The 15200-nt window shown below is 40.8% G+C and overlaps 1 protein-coding gene across 1 annotated transcript in view; it reads left to right on the forward strand.

Annotated features, from left to right (window-relative positions):
* The window catches only part of NBEAL2 (neurobeachin like 2), a gene marked incomplete in the record, with an annotated part of 86310 nt that overhangs the window by 67873 nt on the left and 3237 nt on the right, over positions 1 to 15200 (forward strand). The window contains 17 exon segments of the mRNA XM_072413428.1: positions 807 to 964; positions 1769 to 1902; positions 2648 to 2755; positions 3774 to 3869; positions 4804 to 4928; positions 5219 to 5359; positions 5458 to 5588; positions 5893 to 6002; positions 6095 to 6212; positions 7633 to 7730; positions 8305 to 8421; positions 10774 to 10839; positions 11344 to 11554; positions 12099 to 12193; positions 12315 to 12431; positions 13741 to 13902; positions 14863 to 15011. Of these exon segments, the coding sequence (XP_072269529.1) occupies positions 807 to 964; positions 1769 to 1902; positions 2648 to 2755; positions 3774 to 3869; positions 4804 to 4928; positions 5219 to 5359; positions 5458 to 5588; positions 5893 to 6002; positions 6095 to 6212; positions 7633 to 7730; positions 8305 to 8421; positions 10774 to 10839; positions 11344 to 11554; positions 12099 to 12193; positions 12315 to 12431; positions 13741 to 13902; positions 14863 to 15011 (2136 nt within the window).

Consider the following 15200-nt stretch of genomic DNA (forward strand, 5'->3'; position numbering starts at 1 on the left):
CACCAAACTCCTTGTACACGCTCTTATCATCTCTCGTCTGGACTACTGTAACATCCTCCTCTCTGGCATTCCACTAACCCGACTCTCTCCTCTACAATCGATTATGGATACTGCAGCCAGACTCATCCATCCTTCCCACCGCTCCTCTTCTGCTGCATCTCTTTGTAGTTCCCTCCATTGGCTTCCATTTCACCTTAGAATCAAATTTAAGCTCCTGTGCTTTGCCTTCAAATCCCTACACAGTTATTGTCCCACTTACATCTCTGACATGGTTAAAAAATACTCCCCCTGCCGCTCTCTCCGCTCCTCCAATGATCTACTAATGACTTCCTCACTCATAACCTCATCACACGCACGGTTACAAGACTTCTCTAGAGCTGCTCCAACTCTCTGGAATGGTCTCCTCGTCCTATTCGGCTTGCTCCTACTTTCTGCTCATTTAAAAGAGCGCTCAAAACTCATTTTTTCAAACTTGCCTACCCGTCTTCTTCTGTCTGCTAAACCCTCATTACTTCCCACCACTACATATCGCCCATCCTATTGTGTGTGAAATTCCCCCACCTACTAGATTGTAAGCTCTTCGGGGCAGGGTCCTCTCCTGTATCACTGTCTGTATTAGTCTGTCATTTTCAATCCCTATTTAATGTACAGCACTGCGTAATATGTTGGCGCTATATAAATCCTGTTTATTAATAATAATAATAATAATAATAACACAAAAGGAACACCCTTCATGCCAGTATCAAAACAGGAGCAGACTTTTACCCACAATGGGTCCTTTTTAGCATCTCTTCTGTCTCTTATAGTGAGGAGACCAAGGAGCCAAACCAGAAGGAAAAGTTGGTGATTTCAGAGGACTGCGAGCTGATCACCATCGTGGATGTAATTCCTGGGAGGCTGGAGATCACAACGCAGCACATTTACTTCTATGACCTGAGCAGTGAGAAGGAGGAGACAGAGGAGGGTGAGATGGCAAATCTGATACAAGTACCTTCATCTCTTAGTTGGTGTTACAGCATGAAATAAACATAAGGCACCCCCAAGATTGTGGAAGTGTGCACAGCAAACTACCCAAAATGCTGTCCTCTGGCAATGCAAAGTTCGTTCTCTACCTTATTAGTCCATCACAGATGCTGCTATATACCCTTTTTTTACCCTGGAATTAGGTCACTTTCACACACTATCCCACTATCTGAGCTGGCCGGAATTTTTCTTTACCATCATTTTTCATTCCCCATGTTTGTTCTATAGAAAGTTTACAAATTACACATTTTAAATACTAAGGACAGTATAAAGTATATTTTTATTATCCAGTATATATATATATATATATATATATATATATATATATATATAGTATCCAGTATATAGCGCTGATATGAATCACTGTACAAAGTCCATAGTCATGTGACCAGCCGTCCCCCATAGGAGTTCACAATCTAAAGTCCCTAACATCATATGTCACAGTCTAAGGTCAGTTTTGCAGGGAAGCCAAAGAACAAGAACCTAAAGCTGCATGTTTTTCAGATGTGGGAGGAAACCGGAGTACTCGGAGGAAACCCACACAAACACAGGGAGAACATGCAAACTCCTTGCAGATTGTGCCCTAGCTGAGATTTGAACCTGGGACCCAGTACTGCAAAGGCAGAGTGCTAACCACTGAGCCACCATGCTGCCCGTGCACTGTGTAAAATAAAGTTTTTGAAAGATGCATAAAGTACAAGAAAGAATAAAGTTTATTCTATTAGAAGGTTTCTTTTCCTTACAGGAATCGGTTATGATTTCAAACGGCCCCTTTCACAGCTTCGTGAGGTCCATCTGCGTCGGTATAATCTCCGAAGGTCTGCTCTGGAATTCTTCTTCATCGAACAGGCCAATTACTTTGTCAATTTTAAGAAAAAGGTAATTATTATTATTTGGTTACAGAAACCAGGCCAGGTCTAGACAAACCCAAGGAACACACAAGAAAAAAAACGCATGCTGCTAATGAGTTTGGAGTGCTTGTGCCTTAAAATGTAGACAATATAGATTTTGCCTGTACGGTGTTGCTTATTATTCTTCACTTTTGCATGTGTATGTAGAGGCAGCCATAAATTATTAGTAGATTCAAGGTTTTACTTTTTCACGTGAGAGCTGCTCTTCCGATGGTCCCTGGTGAACTGATGACTGGTGGAATAATGATGAAGCAGCAGGTATGGAGGAGCCAGAGATAAATGGAATGGATGAAGGAGAATCAGGGAAATCCTTGCACTGTATGTCCCCAGGTACACCTTCCTCTCCAGCAAGGAGAACAGCAAGCAACAGATTAGTGACTTCATCTCAGGCAGCAATGCAGATAAACAGCTGGGGGGGCACAGAACAGCCTATGCACTTTCAATCAGCAAATTGACTGGTATTTTTTAGGAGTAATTCCAGACAAAAAGTAGATTTTATTGGAGGTACTGTATAGACACAAAGTTTAGATATCCGGACAACAAATCTTCACTTCCAAAGTACAGGGCTGCCTTAATATCTTAAAATAGGTAATAAGGATAAATTTCTTGTGATCAAATTTTGACATGTTTATTTTGACTTTTCTAACATTTACCTGCATTTTAAATTTGCAGTGTTTGCTGTGTAATAACAAATGTTTTTGTTTAACATTCAGGTTAGGAATAAAGTCTATTCACATATTCTGGGTTTACACCCTCCCAACCAGTTTTTATTTGGTAGCCGTTCCCCACAGGAGCTTCTACGAGACTCCGGCCTCACCCAGGTAAGAGATGCTCAATATCCTAACATCTAATGCCCATGGTTTTTTAACATATTTTTATTATAAGGTTATGATTCCTAGCCTCTGGCACCTTGCCAGCCTTCAGCCCTTTGCATACACAAATTAAATATTAACTGGTAGTTGGACATTGTACAGCGGGAAATATTGAACCACTCACTGCCATCCCCATTCATTCTCGATTGTTAGCTGCCGAGGAGACATACAGAGTAAGGGGGGTTAAGGAAACAGTCACCACCTCAGATCTAGATATGGATTGAATAAAATCTTTCCACAAATTAATAACCAAGCTCACTTTTACAGAATGTGGGGATTCTAGATTGTAAGCTCCTCAGGGCAGGGTCCTCCCCTCCTCCTGTGTCACTGCCTGTATCTGTCTGTCATTTGCTATACCCCCATTTAATGGACAGCGCTGCGTAATATGTTGGGGCTATATAAATACTGTTCAGTAATAATAATAATAATAATAATTTATGCAGCTAAACAAATGTTTTCCAAGGTTAACAATATAAAAGACAAGTTGGTCTGCAGCTAAAACCCTCTGGGAAGAAGAGCAGAGCCAATGTAGAGCTAAACTTAAAGTGGAACTAAACCCATTTTTTAATCACCTGTCCCCATTCCATGACAAACTTAAACCATCTTCTTCCTTGTATTCGATCTTTGGTCATCTTGATTGGCCAAACCAGGAGGGCTTAACTCCTGCACACCCACTTTGTAGTTCATTCAGTCCCGGGTACCACAGGAGAAGCCAGGATGTGCCAAGATGCTGCCAGATAAAAGATTTGTTTTGAGATGGTTGTCCCTGTGTGACAGGAAATTATTTTTTTTATATTTTTATAAATACTAAAGCCATATGTGTAATCTGTCTGGATGGTGCTGGTGTTGGTGATCTTTGCTTAGTCATATTCTGTGCTGTTCAGTAATAAGTCATTTTCATATTCTATATGTAGTCATATATATCTATAGAAGGCTTTCATTTCATGGTTTTCTCTTTATCCCCCAGAAATGGATGTATAGGGAGATCTCCAACTTTGAATACCTGATGCAGCTGAATACAATCGCCGGGAGGACCTACAATGATCTGTCGCAGTACCCAGTGGTGAGTTCTAGACATAAAGTCCAGGCCTGGTTATCCCTAACTGGACACAAATGACTAATAAACATTTTATTTTCTTTACACATATTTTAGGAAATATAAATGTCTGATTTTTTGTTTTTAAACGATTGCTAATTAATTGAAACAACATTAACCTTTTCTATATTTCCGGGGGCATTAAGTGCCTTTTATATAAGTGATCTTTCTCCTAGGGCTTTTTTTGAAAGTTTGAAGAGCTGACCATTTCAGGCACTGTTTACATTCAGCTTGTCTGCTGTCTGTACTATACATATTATAAACATATAAAAGTAGAATTCCCCAGCCGGGACTAGGGGTATTGACCTCAACAGGGAACTAACAAGATATGCATTCTGCTAGCCATGATTGGCCACTTTAAATTACAAGGGTTAGGGAGATGGGAAGGTTTACCTAAATATATAGATGGGCTGTGTTCCAGCAGTATTTGGTTTCCTTATAATTACATAAGTGTAATGCATCATAGAAACTATTTGACTGCAGCACAATTGCCATACTTGCTTGTCCCCCAGCCCTGCTCTGCAGACATTTGGCTTTTTATATGGTGTACTAGACAGACTGGTTCATTGTAAACAAAGCAGTGTTTTCCCTGTCCAAGATCTGTGGTGACATTAAGAGATCCAAAAGAATAGAGATATAATAAAGATCTAACATGTACAGTCTGCTCATATAAAGAACCCTACTAGAGGTCATTTCCTACAGTGCTTCATTCATAGGTGTGTCATCAGGGTTGACATTAAAGTTAGATTTTTCACTATATACTTGGTGTAGAATTGGGTTGAGGTTTGCCCACTTATCTTGTTGTAGGTTATTTTCAGAGTGACCTGAACAGTGAAATGTTCTTAATTGGGTGACTATAAACACTTTACATGGGCTGTTCCTGAACTTATTTTTCTTTCAGTTTCCTTGGATTCTATGGGACTATGCCTCAGAAACTCTGGATTTGGATAAGCCCGAGGTGTTCCGGGACCTCTCCAAGCCCATTGGAGTAGTAAACGAGCGGCATGCCAGAGAGGTTAAAGAGAAGTAAGTCCTAGACCAGCAAATGTGGTCAGTGACGTGATACTCTGCTGGGTAGGTGGGTGCCAACGTGCAGATCTAAAAAATAGGCAGAATCTAATCCAAGGACAGGCTGAGAGGTTTTTCTACTGGATTCCCAAAAGAAAAGGCCTATGACTTTGCCCACTGGACTCCAGTAATTGTCACTTTGGATGAAGCTGACTCTTTTCGTTGAACCATCTAATGCTAAGCTTTGCTATATGTCTTTGTTTTCCTGAATGTGGAAAGAAAACTATATTGTTTCTTTCTTTCTGCAGGTATGAAAGTTTTGAGGACCCCACAGGTACAGTTGACAAGTTCCATTATGGCACCCACTATTCAAATGCGGCGGGGGTAATGCATTATATGATTCGAATGGAGCCATTCACCACCCTGCACATCCAGCTGCAGAGCGGACGGTAAGTGAATAGGACAGAGGCAGAATGTCTGATGTGAGTTTATTGTTTCTCCCTGCAGTGGGTGTTTATTATTTACATGTACTAATTTGATTTTGTAGGTTTGATTGTTCGGATCGCCAGTTTCACTCAATCCCAGCTGCCTGGCAAGCCCGGATGGAGAACCCCGTGGATGTGAAAGAGTTAATTCCAGAGTTCTTCTATTTCCCTGAGTTCTTGGAGAATGCCAATGGTAGGAAAACATGGCTTCTAGGAGAGAAGAGTCTTTGAGATTTCTTTCAATCTTTGTCTTTTAGAATTCCTATCAACCTTGTACTAACTATCCAAGGGCTGCATTTGTCACTAAGCATGGTGGGCACATGCAATGGCTGTCAAGAGCCCTCAAATGTCCTCTAATGTCCTCTATCACCTGGCTGTTTTGCAAATGAAAAAATACTAAAAACTACAATAAAAAATCTTTAAAAAAATGAAAAAACACAGAAGCATGTGGATTTTGGAATGAAATACCTAACAAAGTTTTTTGTCCACACTTGTAGGGTTTGATCTGGGCTTCCTCCAGATGTCCAACGGTAAGGTGGATGATGTGGTTTTACCCCGATGGGCTTCATCACGGGAAGATTTCATCTACAAGCACAGGAAGGCCCTGGTGTGTTCATTGTGTAGATATATAGAGGTGATAGCTAGCGATGATATAAAGCACCAATAATTCTGTCTCATCTCTATCTTTGTCTCCACCAGGAATCAGAGTTTGTGTCCGCACATCTCCACGAATGGATAGACCTAGTTTTTGGTTACAAGCAGAGGGGTGAAGCCGCTGTGGAAGCCCTGAATGTATTTTATTATTGCACATATGAAGGTATGGCTGGTTTTGTTGTAGCTTTATCTAGAGATTGGCTTCTTGAGACAAGTGGTAAACGTTTAGATTTCTAGGTAGCTTGCAGTTCCATCCATAATGCTTCTTTACATTGTGGAAGTGTTTGAGGTGGTTTGATAAGGGATCAATTGGTGGTAATGGTTTGCCCCTACAGACCCCTAATAATACCCCATTGGAGGCAGCATGGACAAAACATTTCAATTAGTGTATGGACAAGCAGGTACAGTTACTTGCAGTGATTGTCCATCGCAGAATAGGCAGAGTTTGGGTAAAAGCCTCTGTACATTCATATAGTGTCATATTCATATTATACCCCACTGGGGCATTGCATGTTTGCCAAGGCATGCCTAGGGATGCCTCAATTGCTGAATGGATAGTATTGGCTTTAAATATACAATTTGTCTATTACATAATTTCAATCTGAAACATCCTACCTAACAGAAAATTAAACAATTTCCCCCAACAATATCTTCTGTTTCTCATTATAGGGATACTGTTGGTGAGGTTTTACGCTCAGTTCCAGGTCCTGAATACCCATTATAATAGTATTCCCATTATATAGTATATATACTCCCTGTCCCACTCCTACTCTTCTTGTTGGGTGTTACCTTGTTTTATTATGGGGAATATGAACACTCCAAGCTGGGGGAACTAACCTGAAATGGTAGGGGGTAAAGATTTATCTACAACACACATATGAGGCTAGCCAGTTACCATCCCTAAAAATGGAGACCAAAAAACTGAGACTAATAAAATCCCTTGAATGTGGTGGATTGGTTTAGTTTTTAGGGTGCGGTGAGCTGTAAAATTTCTGTCTATATGATATTACTAATGGCAAAATTAGTTTTTTAACTGATGAAACTTATGTAAATCAAAGATTGGCTGTAAAGAAAATTTTTAATCCCACAAGCTTGATTATTCAGAGATCTCATGTTTCCTGTGTGCCTGTATCAGTATGCGGTGTGGATACATCGAACTGATCCTATATGATACAATCTCAATGGACAGCTCAGACTGGAATGTCATAGGAACCTGTATGCATGCTGCAAAGGAAATACAGAGCCTGGACCCCAGAGCATTTTCCACACTGAGTATAGATTTTCTCTATAGACCTTGTTCTGCCAGGATTCTGATTGCGCTGTCTGCAGTGTTCAACGGAGGCATTTTTTAAGCTCGGTGGTAAGAAGCTGTAGGCGTGTGGCTGCCCCTGTATTGTGGCCCAACTCTTCATTAACCACCCAATAACAATCCGGGTGGTTACTAAAAAAGTGCCGGGTGGTGCGCCCAGCTAAAAGGGACTGGGGAGAACACAGTGTCTAGCTACAGATGAGCAATGTGAATATGACTATAAGATATAAGCCTCCCTGTCTGGTTATGTCTGACCAGCATTTTCTATGTTTAGGTGTGGTAGACCTGGATGCCATTGCGGATGAGACAGAAAGGAAAGCACTGGAAGGGATTATCAGCAATTTTGGCCAAACACCCTGTCAGCTTCTCAAGGTACGTCCAAAGCCTGAAACAGCCAAAACAATTGTAACACAAGAAATCCTGGCAACATAAAAGACTTTACATGGCATATAAATGACTTTACATATCTGCAAGTCTCTCTTCTGTTGGAAATCCTGAAAAATAAACGTATGGCATATAATCAGGGAAGTGGACAGAGCTGCTGGTTTACAGACCAGTACATCCTAAATATCAAACCATTTATCCAACTGTAATCTAATTCTAGTTTTTTTTCTAGGAGTTTTCTTGTAAATAATAGTTTTTGAGAATCTGAGAAACCTCCATGTACCAGGATTCTTCCCATGTAATAGTAACCCTGTAACGGCCACAACTACAGAGCCTCTGTTAAAGTGAAACAGGCCATTGTGACAACCAGATAACTTGTGTCTCAGGAGTGAGAGTTCCTCAATCACAGCCTCAACATGTTTCTTATAATAAAATTCTTTAACTTTAAAATTTGCTTCCAAATTGTCCTTTCATCTTGTTTTTTTTTATGGTAATGCATTTAGAATTATATTAAGTTGCTTCAATGGATTTTTTCCCCCCCAAACTTTTTTTCTCCTTCCAGGAGCCACATCCAGCACGCCTGACTGCAGAAAATGCAGCACGACGCCTGTCCCGGTTAGACACCTATTCACCAAATTTGTTTGAGAAGCTATCTGAGCTGAAACCATTTTTTGTAGAGGTGAGGACAGTCTGGGATTGGCTAACCATTTTCCAAGTTTGTTCTTTGTGTGTCATTAAATGGCTTCAACATCAATAAATCTAAACCTTACTTCTTTAATAATTCAATATTTTACAAACATTAAAATACATTGCGAGCATTATATGTAACACATGTTGTGATGCTGTATTCTCGACACCTTTCGTGGAGCTAGTCCACTTCTTCAGGAGACAAATCTCAAACACTTACGTAAATGATCGATTTCATGAGATAATAGTTTTCTCAAACAATTTTTGGTCCAACCAAGACCAGCCAAAACTGCAAAATTACAAAAAAATTTTTTGCTCATGAGGGATGTGGCATACTGTATTAAGATGGGTACTGGACATCTTTGTTTTCTGATTGTGTCATTAAAGGTAACATGTAATCGGTTTATATTTTGCATTTCTTGATTTCTCCCTCATTACCATGGTAATTATTAACCTTTCTAATAAATAAATCTATTGAAGACCCTTTGATTTGGTATGCCATGTATTTAATGTACAGTGCTGCATAATATATTGCTTCTATATAGATCCTGTTTAATAATATTATTATTATTTTTATTAATAATAAAAATAATAATAATGTACATAGTTTCTTTATCTCAGCACCCTGCTGGGGACTTCTTTCTCTCTAACTAGAGAGTTCTTTCTAAGAACTCTAAGCCCTGATACAATCAGTGAGTTAGTTCATGGGGGGAGTTGTGCAAATATCTAAATGCTTTGATTTGTGCGTCTGGAGGAGCCTTCCTGCTATATTGCAAGCAGACTGCTGTAGGTAAGACCAATACCTGAGGCTAAGGCTACATACACACATGCAATAAATGTTGTTGGAAAGGATCTTTCACGATCCTTTCCAACGGCAAAGACTGCGCGATTCATGAACAAGCTCTGTACATACATTGCCATTCTGCTCTATAAAGAGGGGAAGAGGGAGAATGACGGAACAGCACCCCGCTGTGCCCCACCCATTTTCTTTCATTATGACCATTTGTCGTCTGTGGATCTGCCAGGCTGTACACACGCCAGATTCTCCTCCAATATCAGCCCTGAGGCCATTATCGTATGAGGATCACCTGACGTGTGTACGTAGCCTTAAACCTCTGTGACAGTATGGGGCGAGAGGGGTAAATGATGCCAGACGTCATCCAAACAGGAAATGAGGCTGTCTCTGACTTGCTGCATCTTCTAATGTGCTGTGTACTATTGAGAAGAAAGCAGAGCTGTATTATCAATTCCATTGCATGATTCTACAACTTTTCACTTGCTGAAACAATGTATATTGATGACCCTATCCCTCTTTCTTTTATGTCCGCCTCCTCCATCCCAAGTGTTGGCTTTCCTTGGATCATTCTAGCCAAATACAGAGTCGAAAAGAGTAACTGATGTTCTCCAAGCTCCAGTCCAGCAATCAACTTTCTTCGTCACAGAGCAACCTTCCTAAATTCCTGACCGGACTCATTCCAATCTCTGGAGCCTGGTTGTAGTATTGGCTGTTATTCTTTTGCAGCATTAACGTTTAACATGTTAATGACCAAAAAATATTGTCTTTGTATCGGAATGTGTTAGGCAGCAAACACGCGTTCTATTATTGTACTGGAAACGATCTTTTGTGATCACAAACAATCAGTACTACACCCAGCGCCATTATGTTCTATAGAGAGCAGAGAGGAAAGAATGAGCAAGCAGCACTCGGCCGTCTTCTCCTTCCATTTGTATTGCAGTCGTTACACCCAGCGCCATTATGTTCTATAGAGAGCAGAGAGGAAAGAATGAGCAAGCAGCACTCGGCCGTCTTCTCCTTCCATTTGTATTGCAGTCGTTTATCGTTGGTTGGTCATAAACTGATCCATGAACGACGTCTGGTGTCCTCTGTATCCATGTCAGATTCTCACCAGAGAGGAGCCTGACCGTTCATATCCGGTGAGAATCATCTGACGTGTGTACATAGCCTTAGCCCAGCTTGTTCTTATGTTACATCCCATCATTCTAAAACAAACCATACCTTCAGTTACTTGTGTGCTGGCTCCTGATATTTCATTGTTACACCGGTAACTGGAAAAGTCCCTTGTCCCTCAAATTCATCCTTCCTTATAACCAATTCTTCAGTTCCATTATTAAAAATCTCATACTACCCCTTGACCGTTATGGTTGTTGACTGAAAATCATCTTTTCTCAAAGCTAGGCAATTTGTTTTTTTTTTGTTATCTTAAAAAAAAATATCCATATGGTAAAATGTGTGGTGAACATGAAGGTTTTGAAGTTGAATATTTATTATACTGCTTTGGAGCCCTTCATGGTAAGTAATGGTTCTGATGTGTCTGTTGTGCAGGGTATGATGGAGGAGGTTCCCCTGGTCCTAACGGTGGTCCCCAAAAATCAGGCTCANTCAGGCTACGTACACATTAGACTTTTGTCGTTGGAAAGGGTCTTTAACAATCTTTTCCAATGACAAAAGTCTGAAAGATGCATGAACAAGCTCTGTACATACAGCGCCTTTCTGCTCTATGACAGAGGGAGAAAGATTGTGCGGCTGCCAGCTGCGCTCTCCCCCCTTCACATGTATTGCAGTCATTTGTTGTTCATGGATCTGCCAGGGTGGATCCATGCAGGATGTCGGACGGAAGCTGTACCAATGTCAGATTCTCGTCCTATATCAGCCCTGAAATGATGATCCAACGAGAATCATCTGACGTGTACGTAGCTTTAGTTATTTATCTTTTTAACATTAAATGTAAAAAAAATTACTGATTTTCAAATATCTTGTTCTTTTCATTTCTTAAGCTTTCCTTTCAAGGGAATAGGCGATTTGCCTTTTATTTTCTTCTCTTAAATCTGTGATGTTTGTGTAAAATGGTACGTGTACATGTAAAATGGTTCATGTAGAATGTAAATGGTGCAGTTTTGCCGTATTTTTAAGAACTCTTTGGTCTCTTCCAGGACACAGCGATTCATCCCTGGACCCTTTGCACTGGGAGCCGAGCTGTCTTCCGGGACTCTGGTGGTCTCTCATGACGCCAAATTACTGTTTAGTGCAGGGCACTGGGACAACAGCCTTCGTGTCACGTCTCTGAGCAAAGGGAAAGTCATTGGTCACATCACCCGACACATCGGTAAGGGTTGCCCTCTATGAAGATAAATATATGGGTTGTGCAGAATAACTTCCTTTATGTGAATGAACTCAACATTACTGCCAGGTTACCATTTGGCATCAGGTGTAAAATATAAATTAAAGGTAATCTACCCCATCGTACCTCTGGCCCTTCCTCTAAATGATTGCTAAATTTTTTTTTTTTTTTTACGGATTTAAAGTTGCTGTCACATGATTCCTGAGTCTTCCCCCTTCCTATGTCCAGGAGTGGTAAAAGGGGTCTTTTTTTATTTCTCTGTGTCACTACCTGCATGACATGGGCACTTCCTATCAGCTGTCCAGTGGCTGGGTCCTCTCAGGATCCAGGGGAGAAGTTTGCAGCAATGATATTAGTGGCTGGAATAACGCTCCCCCTACAATTTGGATTTTTTTTTTCACTTTCTGTTGTGTCAGGACAGGAAGTGACAGGGAATGTCTGTTACAGCAAGAAAAAAAGCTGTTCTTTTTTTAGTTTTATTTACACTTTAGTAATTATTTCTATGTTAATATTCTGATTACTATATTAGATGTGGTGACGTGTCTGGCGTTGGATTTGTGTGGTATGTACCTGATTTCTGGCTCTCGGGACACAACGTGTATGGTGTGGGAGGTTCAGCAGCAGGTGAGACTCAGGATACAGATTGTCTCCATTCCATAGCATGGAAAAAAATTCATTCCCTTTTTCACAAGTATGCTGTGTACAGGTTGTAGTTTGCTAATGAAATTCTGTGTTTTGTCTTCAGGGTGGATTCTCCTGCGGACTGTCCCCGAAGCCAGTGCAGGTGCTGTACGGGCACAGCGACGAGGTCACTTGTGTGGCTATCAGTACGGAGCTGGATATGGCCGTCTCTGGTTCTAAGGTGAGAAGAATCTAACGCTCCCCCTACAATTTGGATTTTTTTTTTCACTTTCTGTTGTGTCAGGACAGGAAGTGACAGGGAATGTCTGTTACAGCAAGAAAAAAAGCTGCAGGAAATTTCATGTTCTTTTTTTAGTTTTATTTACATTTTAGTAATTATTTCTATGTTAATATTCTGATTACTATATTAGATGTGGTGACGTGTCTGGCGTTGGATTTGTGTGGTATGTACCTGATTTCTGGCTCTCGGGACACAACGTGTATGGTGTGGGAGGTTCAGCAGCAGGTGAGACTCAGGATACAGATTGTCTCCATTCCATAGCATGGAAAAAAATTCATTCCCTTTTTCACAAGTATGCTGTGTACAGGTTGTAGTTTGCTAATGAAATTCTGTGTTTTGTCTTCAGGGTGGATTCTCCTGCGGACTGTCCCCGAAGCCAGTGCAGGTGCTGTACGGGCACAGCGACGAGGTCACTTGTGTGGCTATCAGTACGGAGCTGGATATGGCCGTCTCTGGTTCTAAGGTGAGAAGAATCACCTTCCCCTTCCTAACCCCTAGTTTTCCTTTATACCATAAATGATCTTCAGTTTGACTTTAGTTGTCTGTTGTCTGTCATACGGCTCAATTCACAGTGTGATTTTGCTTTACTTCCTATCCTGGAAATGCACAGGAAATCAGATGAAATATTTTCAAAATAATAGCAATTTCTCTCATAGGCTTGCAATGCACTTCATACTTTTAGCTTACAATCTTTGCACAGCGAACTTTAGATTTACCAAAATCATGTTATGTGAGAATCTACCTTACCTATCCAAATAATTTGTATTTGTTCCGACCTGGGCCCTGAAGAAACACCTTGTGGAGAGTCACAAAACTTTCTAAAGTGTATTTGTATTCTAATATGTATATATTTTTCTTCTATAGCCTTGAGGAAGGTAGCCCTAATCCCATGAAGTGTGTTTGTGTATTTTTGATTTTGAACTTATTAGATAGTAAAAATATAAAGTCTTATGATGAATACTACATGGTGTTCTTCCCCCATAACACACCACCTTTTATAATAATTTCCCTTTTTCTGGAAATTTATAATTTGCTGTCACTTTCTGTCCTGGTGACCCTTGTCATAGGTACAGAAAGTGATGGTGATCCAAAATAAAGACAATAAACGTTACCAGCCGGTACACAGACACTAATACCAGCAGATTTATAGGTCGCCTCGCTATCCAAACCTCAAAGTTGTTTTGGCTTTATATATGCTTTTCAATTCATTCATTTTGTGTTTTTTTAAATTCCTCTGTTCTGTTCGCAGGATGGCACTGTTATTGTATACACCATTCGGCGGGGACAGTTTATGAGGTGTATTAGGCCCCCTTGTGAGAGTTCCCTTCCGCTGACCATCTCCCACCTGGCTGTTGGTCTGGAGGGGCAGATTGTGTTCCAGAGCACCATTGAAGGTCGGAGCTCCCTCAAGGTCAGAAGAACCCAAATATTGTGTGTGGTTTATTGTGAGTCCTGTGTGTGTATGTTTGTGTGTGTGTGTGTATGTATGTATATATGTATATGTGTATATGTATATATATGTATCATACACTATACAATATTATACAAATAAATTATAAATGCCAAAAGCTTTGACCATCAATGTGTTGCTTGATCTTCCCCATCTTCCACTATTCTGGGAGGCCTACCACAAGATTTCCTACCACAAGGTGGGAATTAGCCCACTATTAGTGAGGTCAGGTACTGATGGTGGAGGAGAACACTTGGATCCCTATTCTCACCCCAAAAGTGTTCAGTAGGGTTAAGGTTGGGGCTCTGTGCAGACTACTCAAGTTCCTCCACACTAAACTGGTAACCCCATGTCTTTATGGAGGGGGCTTTGTACCCCGGGGCACAGTCAAGGCGGAACAGAAAAGAGTCTTCACCAAACTGTGACCACAAAGGTTGAAAGACCACAATTGTCTGCAATGTCTTTGTATCCTGTAGGATTAAAAGTATCCTTTACCAGAAGCACCTGAACTCCCCTCATATGGGTGGGGGGCGCACATAGTTTTGGCCATATGACATACATGGAGCTCAAGAGAACTCCGTAAATTAGATGAAGGACTCATTTGGATTATTTCCAAATGATAATCTAATTTGTACAGCCTATCTGCAGTTGATACCATAATCGGGCAAATGATGACCTTCTCTATTTTTGCCTTGGTAAAGTCGGAGGGATCTGCATCACCCCTCTTGTCTACCTACACATGAACAGATGTCCATGACAAATTTTTCATGTTCAGTCATCACTGGGCACTCGGATTTGTTACCAATGTGCAGCGCAGTTTCAGCGCAGCACCCTAATATGTCTATACTCAGAATCAGTTTTGTCATGTGGGAGGAGGATCTGCTAAATGAAATGAACAAAGATTTTCTGTTATCATTACAGGACAAATTTGCTCTGCACTTGTACTCTGTGAATGGAAAGAACTTGGCAACGGTCCCTCTGGATGAGCAGGTGTCGGCACTCTGTATCACCAAGGAATTTGTAGTTCTTGGTACGGCACAATGCTCCTTACAGATCCGAGACCTCCGCAGGTGAGATTTCCCATGTGGTATCACAGTACAAACCGTATCTGTGGTCCGCTATCACCGTAAACTTCTGAACTTAATTTTGTTGCATGTTGCTTATATAAATTCAAAATTCCTGTAGGGATCTGGGCCCTTGTGCACTGGAGCTGCCCCCAACCCATATAATAGGAAAAAGAGTTTTCTCTTTCTAAACTA

Source organism: Pyxicephalus adspersus, chromosome 5 (genome assembly GCF_032062135.1).
Source record: "Pyxicephalus adspersus chromosome 5, UCB_Pads_2.0, whole genome shotgun sequence".
Classification (NCBI taxonomy): domain Eukaryota; kingdom Metazoa; phylum Chordata; class Amphibia; order Anura; family Pyxicephalidae; genus Pyxicephalus; species Pyxicephalus adspersus.